At 35.2% G+C, this 18,792-nt stretch overlaps 2 protein-coding genes across 3 annotated transcripts in view; one reads left to right on the top strand and one right to left on the bottom strand.

The window, feature by feature from the left end:
• The window catches only part of LOC134848517 (pre-mRNA-processing factor 17-like), a 316,450-nt gene that overhangs the window by 163,932 nt on the left and 133,726 nt on the right, over positions 1 to 18,792 (bottom strand). The window lies entirely within an intron of this gene.
• The window catches only part of LOC134848516 (activating molecule in BECN1-regulated autophagy protein 1-like), a 407,400-nt gene continuing 391,642 nt past the window's right edge, over positions 3,035 to 18,792 (top strand). Inside the window, exon 1 of the mRNA XM_063866011.1 lies at positions 3,035 to 3,062. Coding sequence (XP_063722081.1) covers position 3,062 — 1 coding nt within the window. The 5' untranslated portion in view covers positions 3,035 to 3,061. The remainder of the gene's footprint in view (positions 3,063 to 18,792) is intronic.

The following is an 18,792-nucleotide window of genomic DNA, read 5'->3' as shown; positions in this document are numbered from 1 at the left end:
CTCTGTCAACTCCGGACGGTTGAAAAAGGCTGAAAAAGAAAACAAAGAGCAACAAAACTTTGTCAGTTGCATTTATCAAGATTGCTTCAACGCGACTACACATGAAAATGAGTCTAAAATGAGTTTTTTATCTTTTGTGCCCAATTTAACCAATCCGAGGGGGATTTGGAATGGGATGACCATGTTGGGGCACTTATAGCGAACAATTTCCAACACTGGATGGATAGCTTAAAACTTTTGTCTTCCCCGCTAGAACCTCGTTACTTGGCCAAGGACAGCTTTCAGCAAGTCTATCTTCATCTCTTCTGCGATGAATCCGAGATGGCTTATGGAGTAGTTATCTATGCCAGAACAACTTCAGATGCAGGAATCCACATTATAAGAAGATGTTGGAGGTTAAGTGGGGGGGGGGGGGTGTCCGTGGTGACCCCCATGTTTTAAGATAGTGAATAGAACATCCGGTCACCAAGCTATGTTTTAACATTGGGTATAGACTACAATATATTAGGATAAAGAACACCAATGGTAAGGTTTTATGGTGAGAGAATTTTAAGAATATCGAAATTCTTTGGATTTTGTAAAGAAATGTCTACTTTTTTGCAAAAATCTCGGCGCGTGTTATCTAGTTTGTAAATATCTCTGGTTAATTGCGTGTAGTTTGTGAATTGAACGTTATGAATTTAGTGTTTTTGTTCATGGTAAGTTAGCGCTAAGAATTTTTGGACAAAAAATTGGATTTTGAATCAAACACTTTTCAAATATTTCAAAAACAGATAAGATTTGTTATAATTCAATCTAATTTTCTATATACTCTTTTTTTTTAAACATCTACCTGAAAATATGCTGAAACCTACTAAAACGTCGAAAAAAAACACGGTTTTTGGAGAAAAAAATGCAAAAATTTCAAGTTTTTGGAAAAAATTGCAAAAATCTCAGCTTTTGGTTAGTGCTTTGTCGCATCAGATCTAATCTAGTTGTAAAGGGTCCTTGATTCATTCTGTGCAGAATTGAGAATAAAGCCCAAATTGTATTTTAATTGGACTCATGTTGAGACAATGATACAAAATTTTTCCACAATTTTCACTCAAAATATTAAATTTTAAATTGAGCTCAGAACCAAGTTATATTTAAGTCAGAGATTATAAAGCTCTCAGCACTAAAAAGAAAGCTCACAATAGCTGAAAACCGACACGATCCTTGGCTGGACAGTCTCAGGTGTCGCTGATACCGACCACACAGTCACAACACGAATACACTCGCCATGATATGGATTAAACTTTTTTGACAGCCACTCCACCACATTTAACAGATTCTGGGAAGTTGAAGATATTCCTCCGTCTCCAGAATCCCAACACTAATCCAACGAACTCGAGTGTATCCGACATTTCGATCAAATTAAGACACATGAACCAGACTGACAAGCTACGGTGAGGTTGCAATCAACAAATCAGAGGGGTTCTATGACAAAATCAAGAAGTATTTTGGAAGTAATCTCTCAACAGCAAGCTTGTCATGAGCGATATACCCGACAATTTGCAGGAAAACAAGGAGTTAGTTTTAGCAGAAAATGACCACAGCGTCAAAACTTGGCATCCAGTTTCTGATTGTTTCCAGTACCGGTGTATGGATAAATTGGACTCAGTGAAGCCTATAGGCATGCCCCAAGGCACTGTGAACCTCATCAAGCCAGTAAAAGTCTCGAGTGCTTATTTTGAAGCAATTCCAATGTTGCCGAAAAAGTCAAAAATTGGGCCGAGAGCGGCCCCCCAGATGACAAGGAAAGAGGAACCTCTGGAAACCAGGACCTGAAGCATTCGAACTCCAGCAGATTTCCAATGATTCGCAGAGATTTTTGCCAATGATCAAATTAAATAAAAACAGATTTCACGAGGTCCCAAATCACACTCTGGTCAAATCCGGACGCTTGAAAAAGGCTGAAAAAGAAAACAAAACGCAACCAAACCTTGACAGTTGCATTTACTATGATTGCTTCAACGCGACCATACATGAAACTGAGTCAAAAAATTTTTTCATCTTTTGAGGTCAATTTAACCAAAAAATGGCCATTTTTGGACATAGTTTTTTTGACCAAAAAAATCAAAAATTGAGAGCAAACCGGCTATCAGCACACTTCAAAGGCTTGTCCCAGTGTCAGGAATCATCTAGATGCCTCATACAAAACCATTTTTGCAAAAATCAAGCCGGTGTTACAGGAGCCATAATGTGGTCAATTTCGACAGAAACTTTCAAAGTGAAAAATTTAAAAATCAACTCCCCAAAAAGGACAAGGACGCGTTTCAACCATGACCAAGAAATTTCCGGACAAAAAACATCAAGAATTTCACCAGAAATTGTTCAATGCATAGAAAACACAAAACGGATTCCACTCAGCATCTTTTGGTCACCTAAATTAAACTAAAACAAAAAAAAAGGATAGGGAATACCAATGGTAAGGTTTTATGGTGAGGGAATGGTAAGAAAATCGAAATTCTTTGGATTTTGTGTGAAAATGTCTAGTTTTTTTTGCAAAAATCTCGGCGCGTGTTATCTAGTTTGTAAATATCACTGATTAATTGCGTGTAGTTTTTGGATTGAAGGTTATGTAATTAGTGTTTTTGTTCATGGTAAGTTAGCGCTAAGAATTTTTGGACAAAAAATTGGATTTTGAATCAAACACTTTTCAAATATTTCAAAAACAGATAAGATTTGTTATAATTCAATCTAATTTTCTATATACTCTTTTTTTTTAAACATCTACCTGAAAATATGCTGAAATTGACTCAAAATTCGAAAAAAAACCAAGGTTTTTGGAAAAATAATTGCAAAAATTTTGGTTTTTTGGAAAAGGTTGCGGAAATCTCAGGTTTTGGTTAATTTGTTGACGTATCTGATCTTATTGTAAAGTTTCATCGTTATATTACGTGCAGAGCTTAAAATTAAGTTCAAGTTGTATTTTAATTGGAATCATGTTGAGACAATGATACAAAACTTTGAAGAAAAAAAAGATATAGCCTAATTGTTGTGCCCTCAGCCTAATTGTTGTGATAAACTTATTAAATAGAGAGTGATGAAACACTAGTTGCCATTCTTTGGGCACTGACTACTAACTTCAGCATATTATCCTTGACACCAACAGCACCATTATTCCTGGCATTTTCCTGGCTTCACACAATGTCAACACCAATGCTTCTGATGCTACCCGACGACTTCACGAAACTCAATCCCGAACAAAAAGATAAGTACTACGTTCAAATATATAACCTTGTCAATGTACTAGCAACATCCAGTAATCCTCCAAACAGTAATCAAAACGCAAAAGGACTCAGAGCACCTATTGATTTTGCTGCCAAAGTAATCCCCACTGATACTCAAAACTTGATTATTGGTTCGAGTTTTTTAGCGGAGTTTGACACGAAGGAGCTGCCCAAAGACGTGGCCGTTCATTCTTACCGCGGGTCATTTTGCAGCGAGAAACAATCAGTTGTGAAAAAGTACGACGATACTGAGCTGAAATCAGTAACCTTCCAGGACGGCACCAATTCACTCACAAGGGAACTACACAAACCTGTAGATGATATATTTGAAACTTTTTGCGCCACCACTAGTGAAATTGAGACAAAGTTTTCACCTACAATAATCAATATATGCCAAGTCCCGCCTGTGAAATCGGGACCCGATTCTGTAAGTGGTAAACGTATAACTGAATTCAACAGCCTTAATGCTCATAAATTTAAAAAAAAAAAGTATCAAATTGTTCCTATATACGATAAAATTGTCAGCATAAACGACTATCAGTCAATCTTCTTTGATGAAGTACATTTGATGCGTTCTGTTAGTACTTTAAAAAATGCAATCATGGAAAAGGTGCTACCATTATCCAGCTTATCACCTCGAGTTGTTTCTCCGAATACTTCCAACTCTAGGGGCCCAGCGCACCCTCAGAGGAATCGTATGAAACCTGGTTCAAGCCAAGTCTCGTGGGGCCCCGAGCACCCAAAGAGTCTTGCGAGCCATGGTTTCAGCAACAATCAAACCTACAATTATATGAATACCAATCGTAGTAATTATGACTTACGCCATAATAGATACTATCCATACTAATGCTGTTTTAGTAGTCTATTACCCAATGATCTGGATCTATCAAACTTATGTTTAGCCAATGGCTTTTAAAGACTCTCCTTATCTTCTCCCTTTTAACTAGCATTCCCATTAAGTACAATGAACCCAACAGCACCGCACTACTCAAAACTAGAAACATGACGTCTAACCGCCACTTTAGATTCACAGCTGGCATCTATTGCGCAGTTGTGATATTAACCTTTCAGATTGGAATATTGGAAATCCTGCTTCTTCAATGTGGGGAAATCGAAGTCAATCCAGGTCCCGCACTTTCATATGAAATCCTGGCAAACAAAGCAAAGGAACACCACAACCTCCTCAAATATATAACTCTAATTTGTAGAAGCATAAAGAACAAACACATGGAAATGCGTTTCTTGTCAGAAATAGTTGACTCAAACACAATTATCGATCTTACGGAAACCTGGCTTGACGAAACATGCGATCATCAAACTTATTCATTCTGCAAAACAACCCATGAAATTTTTAGATGCGACCGTAACAAAAAATGCACTGGTCAACACGCAGGTGGTGGTACTCTTATTATTCCGAAAAAATTTAACCCTAAGATTCGAGAAGATTTAAATTATCTACGTCCCTCCCATTTTGAAGGACTCTGGGTGGAATATAGCCCAATCATCTCAAAAAAATCAAAAAGACATAATTGCTATTGCCTACAATCCACACAAACAATTCAAGGAAATTTTTATAGAAGATACACTAAAGGGTATCGATTACGCTGCCTCCGAAGAGCGAGATGTTACGATTTTGGGAGATTTCAATATTAACTACTTGAATAAACATGAAGCTAATTTTCTCAGCGATTCTATTAAACCATACAATTTGTCAATAACCAATAAGTCGATACCGACATACAACTCTAAAAACAGCCAATCCATTTTAGATAACATTATAGCAACCAAATCTCTTTGTAAAGAAACTATTGTAGCAGAACCACCTATAAACACGGACCATTTAATAACAATGTGTATTAGCAAACTAAAACGATTCGAAAAAGCCATTCCAATTCGAACTTTTCGCTTCAACAAAACCAATTATTGTAAAAATAGGTTCTGCGAGGAACTTAAACAGAGTCCATGGTTTCTCGTCTACCAAGAAAACGATATCTCTAAAATGTTAATAAAATTTGAAGATAGTTTCTCGCATGCCCTAAACGCTCACGCACCACTAGAGCAGAAGTATATCCGAAATAAACCGCAGCTACAGCTGTCTGGTAAAGTACTTAACTCAGTCAATAGACCTTTAAAACAGGAAAAAGAAAATCCTCTAAAGGCATATCAATTATCAAGAACAGATGCCAATTTTGAAAACTATAAACGAATAAGAAATAAATACAACAACCATCTAAAACATTTATACAAGAAAGAGAAAACAGCTCAATTCAAAATGCTTGACTGTCCAAAAAAACAATGGAATTTCATAAACTCTATCAGGAACACCATGAAACAGTCAACGCAAATAGGTGATCTACGGAATTCGTTTGGCGACACTATAATTGAAAATAAGAAGAAAGCAAATTTCCTTAACTACAGGTTCTCAACATTAGGAGAATACAAAAACGCAGATCCTCTCATAGATGTACCAACTGAGTACAGTGTACACAGCAAAACAAATAGGCACTTTCAATTCAGGTTCATAACTCACAAATAAATGAAAGATGCATTTTTATTACTTCCCTTAAACAAGCCATTAGGACCAAGCAAAATCCCTGCTTGGGCTCTAAAAGACAGCATTAATACTGTAAACCCAATTCTTACGATGATTATCAATGAATGCATCTCGAAATCCGTATTATTCCCATATACCTTAAAAAAGGCACACGTTTTTCCCATATTCAAAAAAGGCGACTCGACAGATCCAGTAAATTATCGTCCAATTTCTATTACACCCACTCTATTGAAGTTGTTTGAAAAAATTTTTTCATCCCAAATTCACGAATTCTTAGCAAATTCCAATATTCTAAATCCAAAACAATTTGGCTTTCGTCCAGGTTATTCAACTAATGATGCTCTTTTATACACAACAGAAAAAATCAGATTCCATCTCGATAAAAAATAACATAGCAGCGGCTGCATTTCTTGATTTATCTAAAGCATTTGATTCACTCTCTCATTCAGTCCTTGAAAGGAAACTAAGTCACATTGGCTTTGAACAGTCAGCAACAACTCTTATTAAGTCATTTCTAGAAAACAGACAGCAATTGACAATAGTAAACGGCGAACACTCAGATTGGCTTAAATTAGAGCAAGGTGTTCCCCAAGGTACTGTACTAGGACCACTGCTGTTCAACTTGTATGTAAATGACTTACCACAAACAATAGACAAATCATGTACGTTAGTACAATATGCCGACGACACGACTCTGCTTAGTTTTCATTCAGATCCCGAAACAGCAACAAAGAGCATTGAAAACAATTTCAATAAAATTCTCTTGTATTTTCACTTAAATCGATTAATGATTAATGTAGACAAAACTCAGTTCATTGTATTTTCTGCACCGTCGAAAAAGAAACTAACTGAAAATCTTTCATTGAAAGTTGGAAACTATCAAGTTAATTTAACAGAGACAGCTAAATTTCTCGGCGTCAATTTTGACATAAGCTTAACATTCGACAAAGAAATTAACAAAATTTTACAAAAAATGGCTACAGTAATCCAAACGATAAAATGCATCCGTGACGAAATCCCTCTGCGTACTAGAATTCTCCTGTTAAATACTCTTGTACTGAGCCATTTGCACTATCCATGCATGCTCTTAAACGGATGTACGCAAGATAATATTGAGAAACTCGAAAAACAAATAAAATGGGGAATCAGGATAATAATGAATATAAGCAAACGAGATTCCGTTACACTTCTAAGGAAACAGCACAAAATTCCTACTGCTCGGAATATTATCGAGTACCGATCAGCACACTACCTTCACAGGTTATGCCGAAACGATGCCCCAGCTTTCACGCATATAAGATTCCCAAATTCTGAATTCCGCTATAACTATCGAACTGGAACATTACTGTTCCCTTTAACATGTAAAACTGATTTCCTTCGTAAGTCTTTCTTATTTACATCAATCAGGAACCTTAACACAATAATCCGAACCTTGTTTAATCGAAAATTGCCGTACACATTGACAAAAACTCTGATTAAAAATTTCATCAAAGGAAAAGATGACACCCTGTTACCCAATAAGGAGAGTCTTTCCGTATCCAAGGACATTTATTTTGTTAAATCAATTATTTGATTCAACCTCGTAGTAATTTATGTTTTTTCTTGTTATGTTATATAACCATTGCGTAATATTGTACACTAGATTCTTATACAATCAGTTCTGCAACTGCATAAGTATATTGAAACAATAAAGTGTCCCCCCCTCTCTCTCATATATGAATTTTTCCTTAATTTTCAAACTAATTATTAAAATATGATAGAATTTACCCTAATTATAGCTCAGAACCAGGTTATATATAGTTCTGAATACCAGCAGTAAAGATCATAATAGTTTCAAATCTACTGAAACTTTGAAAAAATTAAATTTTTTGGAAAAAAATTGCAGAAATCTCAGCTTTTGGTTAGTGTTTTGTCGCATCTAATCTAGTTGTAAATTATCCTTATTTCATTCTGTGCAGAGCTTAAAATTAAGCCCAAATTGCATTTTAATTGGATTCATGTTGAGACAATGATGCAAAAGTTTGATAAAAAAATATGGATTTTTCCAAAATTTTCACTCAAAATATTAAATTTTAAATTGAGCTCAGAACCATGTTATATTTAATTCATAGATTATATAAAGCTCTCAACCATAAAAAGAAAGCTCACAAAAGCCGAATACTGACACAATCCTTGGCTGGACAGTCTCAGGTGTCGCTGATACCGATCACACAGTCACAACACGAATACACTCGTCAGGATATGGAATAAACTTCCTTGACAGCCAGTCCACCAAATTTGACAGATTCTGGGAAATTGAAGATATTCCTCCGTCTCCACAATCCCAACACTAATCCAGCGAACTTTAGTATATCCGACATTTCGATCAAATTAAGACATCTCAACCAGACGGACAAGCTACGGTGAGATTGCAATCAGCAAATCACAGGGGATCTATGACATATAATAGATCAACCATGTATGCTTGCCCGATATTGGTCACTAAGCACGCAAAGCTTTTCGGCAATTCATTTCTAATGGAAGGATAAACAACGACTTCTTCCAAGAGATGATTGACACTGGCCGTACCGAGATAATACCTGTGTCAGATCAATTTCTGTCAGGCGAGAAATACTTCATCATGCCTCATCATGCAGTTTGGAAGTCGGACTCAACAACAACAAAAGGCAGAGCTGTTTCAAAGGATCAGCTCCAATTTCGAATGGAAAGTCGTTGAACGATTGTCTACTGGTTGGTCCCAAGAAACGACCAGACCTCTTTCACAACCTTGTCCGGTTCCGATTCTACAAAATTGCACTATCTGGTGACATCACCAAGATGTACAGGCAAATAAAACTATTCCCTAAAGACAGAAATCTACATCAGCTCTACTGGACAAGAGAAGAAGAAGATTCAATTGAAAAGTACCCGATGACCTGTGCCATCTACGGTATAGCTTCAAGTAGCTATCACGCCATACGAGTCTTGTTACACATCGCCGGCACAACAGAAGATGAACAGACAAAGCTAGGATTTCGTGAGTCCTTGTCCTTCTACGTGGACGAGTAAATTGGTGGTGCAGATACTGGGGAACAAGACATCAGATTGCGCCAGAGTCTCACGGACGCTCTGGATAAACCCTGCATGCACATTTGGAAGTAATCTCTCAACAGCAAGCTTGTCATGAGCGATATACCCGACGAATTGCAGGAAAACAAAGAGTTATTTTTAGCAGATCATGACCACAGTGTCGAAATTTGGCATCCAGTTTCTGATTGTTTCCTGTACCGGTGTATGGATAAATTGGACTCAGTGAAGCCTATAGGCATGCCCCAAGGCACCGCAAACCTCATCAAGCCAGCAAAAATCTCAGTTGTTGGTTTTGAAGCAATTCCAGTTGTTGCCGAAAAAGTCAAAATGTGGCCGAGTGCAGCCCCCAGATAACAAGAAAAGAGGAACCTCTGGAAACCAGGACCTGGTGCATTCGGAACCCAGCAGATGCCCAATGATTCGCATAGATTTTTGCCAATGATCAAATAAAAAAAAACAGATTTCACGAGGTCTCAAATCACACTCTGGTCAAATCCAGACGCTTGAAAAAGGCTGAAAAAAAAACAAAGTGCAACCAAACCTTGACAGTTGCATTTACCATGATTGTTTAAACGCGACTACAAATGAAACTGAAACAAAAAAAAATTTTCATCTTTTGAGGAAAATTTAACCAAAAAATGGCCATTTAAGGACATAGTTTTTTTACCAAAAAAATCAAAAATTGAGAGCAAACCGGCTATCAGCACACTTCACAGGCTTTTCCCACTGACAGGAATCATCTAGATGCCTCCTACAAAAACTTTTTGCAAAAATCAAGCTGATTTCACAGGAGTCATAATAAGATCAATTTCGACGGAAGCTTTGACAAAAAACATCAAGAAATTCACCCAAAATTGTTCAATTCACAGAAAACATAAAACGGGCTCCACCCAGCATCCTCTGGTCACCTAAATTGCGCTGAAAAGAAAAGAAAACCCACAGAAACTCATCTACAATGATTCAGAGCATCTCATTAGATTTGCCCGAGAGCATTCGAACATCTACAATCACTCGCCGGGTGATAGTAAGCTTTTTGGGGCGAGTTTTTGATATTCTCGGATTAGTGAACCCTGTAACTATGAATCAAAAGATAATATTCCAACAAAAATGGGATCGGGATTTGGAATGGGGTGACGAAGTTGGCGCACTTATAGCGAACCAATTCCAACACTGGATGGCTAGCTTGAAACTTTTTTCTTCCCTGCTAGAACCTCGTTACTTGGCCAAGGACAGCTTTCAGCAAGTCGATCTTCATCTCTTCTGCGATGCATCCGGGTTGGCTTATGGAGTGGCTATCTATGCCAGAACAACTTCAGGCGCAGGAATCCACATTAGTAGAAGATGTTGGAGGTTAAGTGGGGGGCCCCTGGAGACCCCCATGTTTTAAGATAGGGAATAGAACATCCGGTCACCAAGCTATGTATTAAAATTGGGTAAAGAGTCTACAACGTATTAGGATAGGGAAAACCAATGCTAGGGTTTTGTGGTTTCTGTGATGGTGAGAGAATGGTAAGAAAAACTATATTTTTTGGATTTTGTGTGGAAGTGTCCAGTTTTTTCGCAAAAAACTTGGCGCGTGTTATCTAAATTGTAAACATCACTAGTTAATTACGTGTAATTTGTGGAATGAAGGTTATATCATTAGTGTTTTGGTTCATGGTAATTTAGTGGTAAGAGTTTTTGGACAAAAACTTGGATTTTTTTATCATAAGTTTTCCAAAAAACTTCAAAACGCGATAAGATTTGTTATAATTCAACCTAATGTATTAGATATTCTTACTTTTTTAAACAACTACCTGAAATTATGCTCAAACCTACTAAAAGCTCGAAAAAAACAAGGATTTTGGTTAGTATTTTGTCGCATCTGATCTAATTGTAAAATTTCATTGTTACATCGCAGAGTTTGAAATTTGGTTCAAATTGAATTTTAAGTGGAATCATGTTGAGACAATGATACAAAATTTTGAAAAAAAAAGATATGTATATGAATTTTTCCTTATTTTTCACTCAAAAAATTTAAATTTGAGCTCAGAACCAGGTTATATATAATTTTGAATACCAGCGAGAAAGATCATAATAGCTTCGAACCTACTGAAACTTTGAAAAAAATCAAATTTTCAGGCAAAATTGCAAAAATTAAAAAAATTCGGGAAAAAAATTGCTGAAATCTCAGCTTTTGGTTAGTGTTTTGTCGCAACTGATCTAGTTGTAAAAGATCGTTGTTTCATTCTGTGCAGAGTTTAAAATAAAGCCCAAGTTGTATTTTAATTTGACTCAATTTTTGATAATATCCAGTTTTTTAAATTTCTTAAACAAATTCTTAACCGCTTGTTAGCGAATGTTATGTACTTTTACAAATTTTTTGCAACAAAATCTCCACAAGCTTGCTACCAATGGAGTTTCAACTGTAGATTAAAGATTTTCGGATCTATTTCCATTGAAAGTTTCACGACAATTTGAACTCGATTGTTTCTGGTTTCATCATCAATCAGAATTTTTGAATAAAAATTGAATGATAGATCATGAATTGTGATAAACAAACTACAATTTTTCACTAGAAATTTTCAAATGTATCATAACTGTATAGATTTTTCAGATTCAGTAGAAATTATATTCAAAGCAATTTCTATGTTTTTAATTAAAAAAATATTAACTTTACCTTCTCTAGGAGTGTGTTTGGAGACTACTGAGCACATATTTTAACATTATGTTGACAAGAAGAATGCTTCTTCTCAAAATGATTAGTGAGTTCCTCGCTGCTATAACTACAAAAGTTAGATTTAGAACACTTTAAAACACCGCAGGTTCTACGATGTCTTGACGCCTCTATATGTGTGCATTCTCTGCCACATTCAAGACATGCGACTGTTTCGTTTCGATTCAGTGACGGCACCTCAAGAAAGATCTCGAGAATAAATGCGAATTTTAGAATGTCCCCAAATTTTCAAAAAAACTACAAAAAATATTAAAAGTAAATAAAATGAGCAAATTTCTTAACCAATTGATTTTAACGTGAAAAAAATAGGAATGAATATCATCCTATTTGGCCAAGATGCAAAAATCAAATAATCTAACCATGGAATTTTCAAAAGTTTTGACATCAACCAATCAGAATCGAGCATTACTGATAAGGAAATTTTTATCCTTTTTGATTTCAACCAATCAGAATCGAGCCTTGCTTCATAGGTAATTTTTGTGATAGTAACCAGTCAGAGTGAAGTGTTCACAGATTTTAAAATAATTTTTTTAGATCAGAACAAAACTTGCCAAAGATTATGAAACTTCCGAATCAGCTAAGATTATTGAATTTTTTTGACAGAACTAACATACAAATTTGACACCAAAATGAGATTAATTAGATTTCTTGTCTGGTTTATATTACTTTTTCGATACCCAATTCAAATTTTGAATTTTCGACAAAAATTTTTTCGATTTGTTCGTTTTCTAAGCAGTGAAAAAAGAAATTTCCAGGATATAAATTTTTATTGTTTTTTTGGTATATTGTAGTATAAACAACTGGAAGTCTTTTAAAACCGGATAATCGATTAAAAGATATTCGGACAAACCTATACTTTGTATTTGTATCAAACTCAAAACAGTAACCGAAATAATGTTCCTTATATCCAATTTTGGTTTCACAGGCTCTCCAATGTTTTGTTTTTACTGATCGACCACTCAATCGAGTTAACTTTTCTAAATAAAAACATTGATGATAAACTTGGCAGTACTCTTCTTTTCTGTAACCTCCTCTCCATCTTTCTAACAAAATTATTGAATTTTCTGTGTTTCTTTACAAATTAAAACTGATACAATCTCCATCAACGTCATCTGTCTACCACTCTTGTAGTTTTGTATAGTATTTCAACTTTAAAGTCTGATGAATTTCCATTTCAGACATTGAGAACAATTCTGATAGAAACATATTTCTTACTGAAATAAACAAAGAAACTTGAAAAAACTCGAAATGTTTTATTAGTTTTAGTTGATTTTGTTATAACAATCAGCATAAAATGTTTTCACTTTATTTAGAGTCTAGTTTGTTTTTTGAAAGATCATGTAGCCAATCAAAACCTCAAATTATGTCAAAAAATTGAAAACAACCAATAAAAAACTGAAACTCAAAAAAGATCGGTAAGGTTTTCAACACTCTTTTTTGTTCGTGATTTTGTCCAAATCAGAGAAAAATTTTACTTAAATTTAGATGAAGACAGTAATCAAATAAGTTTTTCTGTAATTTCTTAAGCAATAACTGGAAACTAATAATTGGTTAATTTTTATGTCAATTTCGATTAAAATGTATGTTTTGTCTGATTTTTCCTCCAATACTATAGCTCTAAATATCAATTCAGTGAGAATAAATAGTTTTTAACCAACAAAATTTCAATAAGCAAATGTACAAAACATCACAAAGCGTTACTGAGGTTAACAATTATCAACAAACAGAAAGTGTCCCAACTTTTGGGACAGTTCTTTGAATTCATTCAAAGTATAGTTGACATATGCAACTTGCTTCAAGCCTTCATTTTCCTTTGAAGTAAAGAGTCGAATCAGAATGTAGGGTGGCTTGTTCACATTGTTTTTCTTGATTGTGACACACACCCTCCTCATGTTGTATGTTGCTATTTCATATACTCTATCATAGATGTCGAGCTCTTGATCCATAGCTGATTTTTTACCAGATTTGGCTTCATATATAGGTACGAGCCCAAGGTTTTCAGCATCGTAATTAACAGTATTCCGGATTGCCGATATTGCTTCTGTTTCTTTTTTACAAAGATAGACTTGTAGAGACTTTCAATTTCTTCCAAATATTTTATTTTCAACTGTTGAAAGCACGGTTCGAAGTATATTTTCCCCTTGTAGAATTTTTTCTTTTCTTGAGTACCAGAATCCCAACACTAATCCAACGAACTTTAGTATCTCCGACATTTCGATCAAATTAAGACATCTCAACCAGACGGAGAAGCTACGGTGAGATTGCAATCAGCAAATCACAGGGGATCTATGACATATAATAAATCAACCATGTATGCTTGCCCGATATTGGTCACTAAGCACGCAAAGCTTTCCGGCAATTCATTTCTAATGGAAGGATAAACAACGACTTCTTCCAAGAGATGATTGACACTGGCCGTACCGAGATAATACCTGTGTCAGATCAATTTCTGTCAGGCGAGAAATACTTCATCATGCCTCATCATGCAGTTTGGAAGTCGGACTCAACAACAACAAAAGACAGAGCTGTTTTCAAAGGATCAGCTCCAATTTCGAATGGAAAGTCGTTGAACGATTGTCTACTGGTTGGTCCCAAGAAACGGCCAGACCTCTTTCACAACCTTGTCCGGTTCCGATTCTACAAAATTGCACTATCTGGTGACATCACCAAGATGTATAGGCAAATAGAACTATTCCCTAAAGACAGAAATCTACATCAGCTCTACTGGACAAGAGAAGAAGAAGATTCAATTGAGAAGTACCCGATGACCTGTGCCATCTACGGTATAGCTTCAAGTAGCTATCACGCCATACGAGTCTTGTTACACACCGCCGGCACAACAAAAGATGAACAGACAAAGCTAGGATTTCGTGAGTCCTTGTCCTTCTACGTGGACGAGTAAATTGGTGGTGCAGATACTGAGGAACAAGACATCAGATTGCGCCAGAGTCTCACGGACGCTCTGGATAAAGCCTGCATGCATATTTGGAAGTAATCTCTCAACAGCAAGCTTGTCATGAGCGATATACCCGACGAATTGCAGGAAAACAAAGAGTTATTTTTAGCAGATTATGACCACAGTGTCGAAATTTGGCATCCAGTTTCTGATTGTTTCCTGTACCGGTGTATGGATAAATTGGACTCAGTGAAGCCTATAGGCATGCCCCAAGGCACCGCAAACCTCATCAAGCCAGCAAAAATCTCGGTTGTTGATTTTGAAGCAATTCCAGTTGTTGCCGAAAAAGTCAAAATGTGGCCGAGTGCAGCCCCCCAGATAACGAGAAAAGAGAAACCTCTGGAAACCAGGACCTGGTGCGTTCGGAACCCAGCAGATGCCCAATGATTCGCATAAATTTTTGCCAATGATCAAATAAAAAAAAAGATTTCACGAGGTCTCAAATCACACTCTGGTCAACTCCAGACGCTTGAAAAAGGCTGAAAAAGAAAACAAAGTGCAACCAAACCTTGACAGTTGCATTTACCATGATTGTTTAAACGCGACTACAAATGAAACTGAGTCAATAAAAAATTTTCATCTTTTGAGGTCAATTTAACCAAAAAATGGCCATTTAAGGACCTAGTTTTTTTTTACCAAAAAAATCAAAAATTGAGAGCAAACCGGCTATCAGCACATTTCACAGGCTTTTCCCATGACAGGAATCATCTAGATGCCTCCTACAAAAACTTTTTGCAAAAATCAAGCTGTTTTCACAGGAGTCATAATAAGATCAATTTCGACGGAAGTTTTGACAAAAAACATCAAGAAATTCACCCAAAATTGTTCACTTCATAGAAAACATAAAACGGGCTCCACCCAGCATCCTCTGGTCACCTAAATTGCGCTAAAAAGAAAAGAAAACCCACAGAAACTCATCTACAATGATTCAGAGCATCTCATTAGATTTGCCCGAGAGCATTCGAACATCTACAATCACTCGCCGGGTGATAGTAAGCTTTTTGGGGCGAGTTTTTGATCCCCTCGGACTAGTGAACCCTGTAACTATGAGTCCGAAGATACTATTCCAAAAAAATTGGGATCGGGATTTGGAATGGGGTGACGAAGTTGACGCACTTATAGCGAACCAATTCCAACACTGGATGGCTAGCTTGAAACTTTTTTCTTCCCTGCTAGAACCTCGTTACTTGGCCAAGGACAGCTTTCAACAAGTCGATCTTCATCTCTTCTGCGATGCATCCGAGTTGGCTTATGGAGTAGCTATCTATGCCAGAACAACTTCAGACGCAGGAATCCACATTAGTTGAAGATGTTGGAGGTTAAGTGGGGGGCCCCTGGTGACCCCCATGTTTTAAGATAGGGAATAGAGCATCCGGTCACCAAGCTATGTATTAAAATTGGGTAAAGAGTCTACAACGTATTAGGATAGGGAAAACCAATGCTAGGGTTTTGTGGTTTGTGTGATGGTGAGAGAATGGTAAGAAAAACTATATTTTTTGGATTTTGTGTGGAAGTATCCAGTTTTTTCGCAAAAAACTTGGCGCGTGTTATCTAATTTGTAAACATCACTAGTTAATTACGTGTAATTTGTGGAATGAAGGTTATATCATTAGTGTTTTGGTTCATGGTAATTTAGTGGTAAGAGTTTTTGGTCAAAAACTTGGATTTTTTTATCATAAGCTTTCCAAAAAACTTCAAAACACGATAAGATTCGTTATAATTCAACCTAATGTATTAGATATTCTTACTTTTTCAAACAAATACCTGAAATTATGCTGAAACCTACTAAAAGCTCAAAAAAAACAAGGATTTTGGTTAGTATTTTGTCGCGTCTGATCTAATTGTAAAATTTAATTGTTACATCGCAGAGTTTGAAATTTGGTTCAAGTTAAATTTTAAGTGGAATCATGTTGAGACAATGATACAAAATTTTGAAAAAAAAAGATGTGTATTTGAATTTTTCCTTATTTTTCACTCAAAAAATTTAAATTCGAGCTCAGAACCAGGTTATATATAATTTTGAATACCAGTGGGAAAGATCATAATAGCTTCAAAACTACTGAAACTTTGAAAAAAATCAAATTTTCAGGCAAAATTAAAAAAATTAAAAAAACTTGGGAAAAAAATTGCTGAAATCTCAGCTTTTGGTTAGTGTTTTGTCGCAACTGATCTAGTTGTAAAAGATCGTTGTTTCATTCTGTGCAGAGTTTAAAATAAAGCCCAAGTTGTATTTTAATTTGACTCAAGTTTTGATAATATCCAGTTTTTTACATTTCTTAAACAAATTCTTAACCGCTTATTAGCGAATGTTGTATACTTTTACAAATTTATCGCAACAAAATCTCCGCAAGCTTGCAACCAATGGAGTTTTAACTGTAGAATAAAGATTTTCGGATCTATTTCCATTGAAAGTTTCAGGACAATTTGAACTCGATTGTTTCTGGTTTCATCATCAATCAGAATTTTTGAATAAAAATTGAATGATAGATCATGAATTGTGATAAGCAAACTATAATTTTTCACTAGAGTTTTTCAAATGTATCATAACTAGTTAGAATTTTCAGATTCAGTAGAAATTAATATTTAAAGCAATTTCTATGTTTTTAATTTAAAAAATATTAACTTTACCTTCTCTAGGAGTATGTTTGGAGACTACTGAGCACATATTTTAACATTATGTTGACAAGAAGAATGCTTCTTCTCAAAATGATTAGTGAGTTCCTCGCTGCTATAACTACAAAAGTTACAGTTAGAACACTTTAAAACACCGCAGGTTCTACGATGTCTTGACGCCTCTATACGTGTGCATTCTCTGCCACATTCAAGACATGCGACTGTTTCGTTTCGATTCAGTGACGGCACCTCAAGAAAGATCTCGAGAATCAATGAGAAATTTAGAATGTCCCAAATTTTTCTAAAAAAACTACAAAAAATATTAAAATTAAATAAAATGAGCAAATTTCTTAACCAATTGATTTTAACGTGAAAAAAAATAAGAATGGATATCATCCTATTTGGCCAAGATGCAAAAATCAAATAATCTAATCATGGAGTTTTCAAAAGTTTTGACATCAACCAATCAGAATCCAGCATTACTGATAAGGAAATTTTTATCCTTTTTGAGATCAACCAATCAAAATCGAGCCTTGCTTCATAGGTAATTTTTGCGATAGTAACCAGTCAGAGTGAAGTGTTCACAGATTTTAAAATATTTTTTTTTAGATCAGAACAAAACTTGCCAAAGATTATGAAACTTCCCAATCAGCTAAGTTTATTGAATTTTTTTGATATAACTAACATATAAATTTGACACCAAATTGAGATTTATTAGATTTCTTGTCTGGTTTATATTACTTTTTCGATACCCAATTCAAATTTTGAATTTTCGACCAAAATTTTTTTGATTTGTTCTTTTTCTAAGCAGTGAAAAAAAAAATTGCCAGGATATACATTTTTTTGGTATATTGTAGTATAAACAACTGGAAGTCTTTTAAAACCGGATAATCGATTAAAAGATTTTCGGACAAACCTAGACTTTGTATTTGTATCAAACTCAAAACAGTAACCGAAATAATGTTCCTTATATCCAGTTTTGGTTTCACAGGCTCTCCAATGTTTTGTTTTTACTGATCGACCACTCAATCGAGTTAACTCTTCTAAATAAAAACATTGATGATAAACTTGGCAGTACTCTTCTTTTCTGTAACCTCCTCTCCATCTTTCTAACAAAATTATTGAATTTTCTGTGTTTCTTTACAAATTAAAACTGATGCAATCTCCATCAACGTCATCTGTCCACCACTCTTGTAGTTTTGTATAGTATTTCAACTTTAAAATCTGATGAATTTCCATTTCAGACATTGAGAACAATTCTGATAGAAACATATTTCTTACTAAAATAAACAAAGAAACTTGAAAAAACTCGAAATGTTTTATTAGTTTTAGTTGATTTTGTTATAACAATCAGCATAAAATGTTTTCACTTTATTTAGAGTCTAGTTTGTTTTTTGAAAGTTCATGTAGCCAATCAAAAACTCAAATTATGTCAAAAAATTGAAAACAACCAATAAAATACTGAAACTCAAAAAAGATCGGTAAGGTCTTCAACACTCTTTTTTGTTCGTGATTTTGTCCTAATAAGACAAAATTTTACTTAAATTTAGATGAAGACAGTAATCAAATAAGTTTTTCTGTAATTCTTTAAGCAATAACTGGAAACTGACAATTGGTTAATTTTTATGTC

This window comes from Symsagittifera roscoffensis, chromosome 6 (assembly GCF_963678635.1).
Source record: "Symsagittifera roscoffensis chromosome 6, txSymRosc1.1, whole genome shotgun sequence".
NCBI lineage: Eukaryota > Metazoa > Xenacoelomorpha > Acoela > Convolutidae > Symsagittifera > Symsagittifera roscoffensis.
This window is presented reverse-complemented; position numbering and strand designations above follow the sequence as displayed.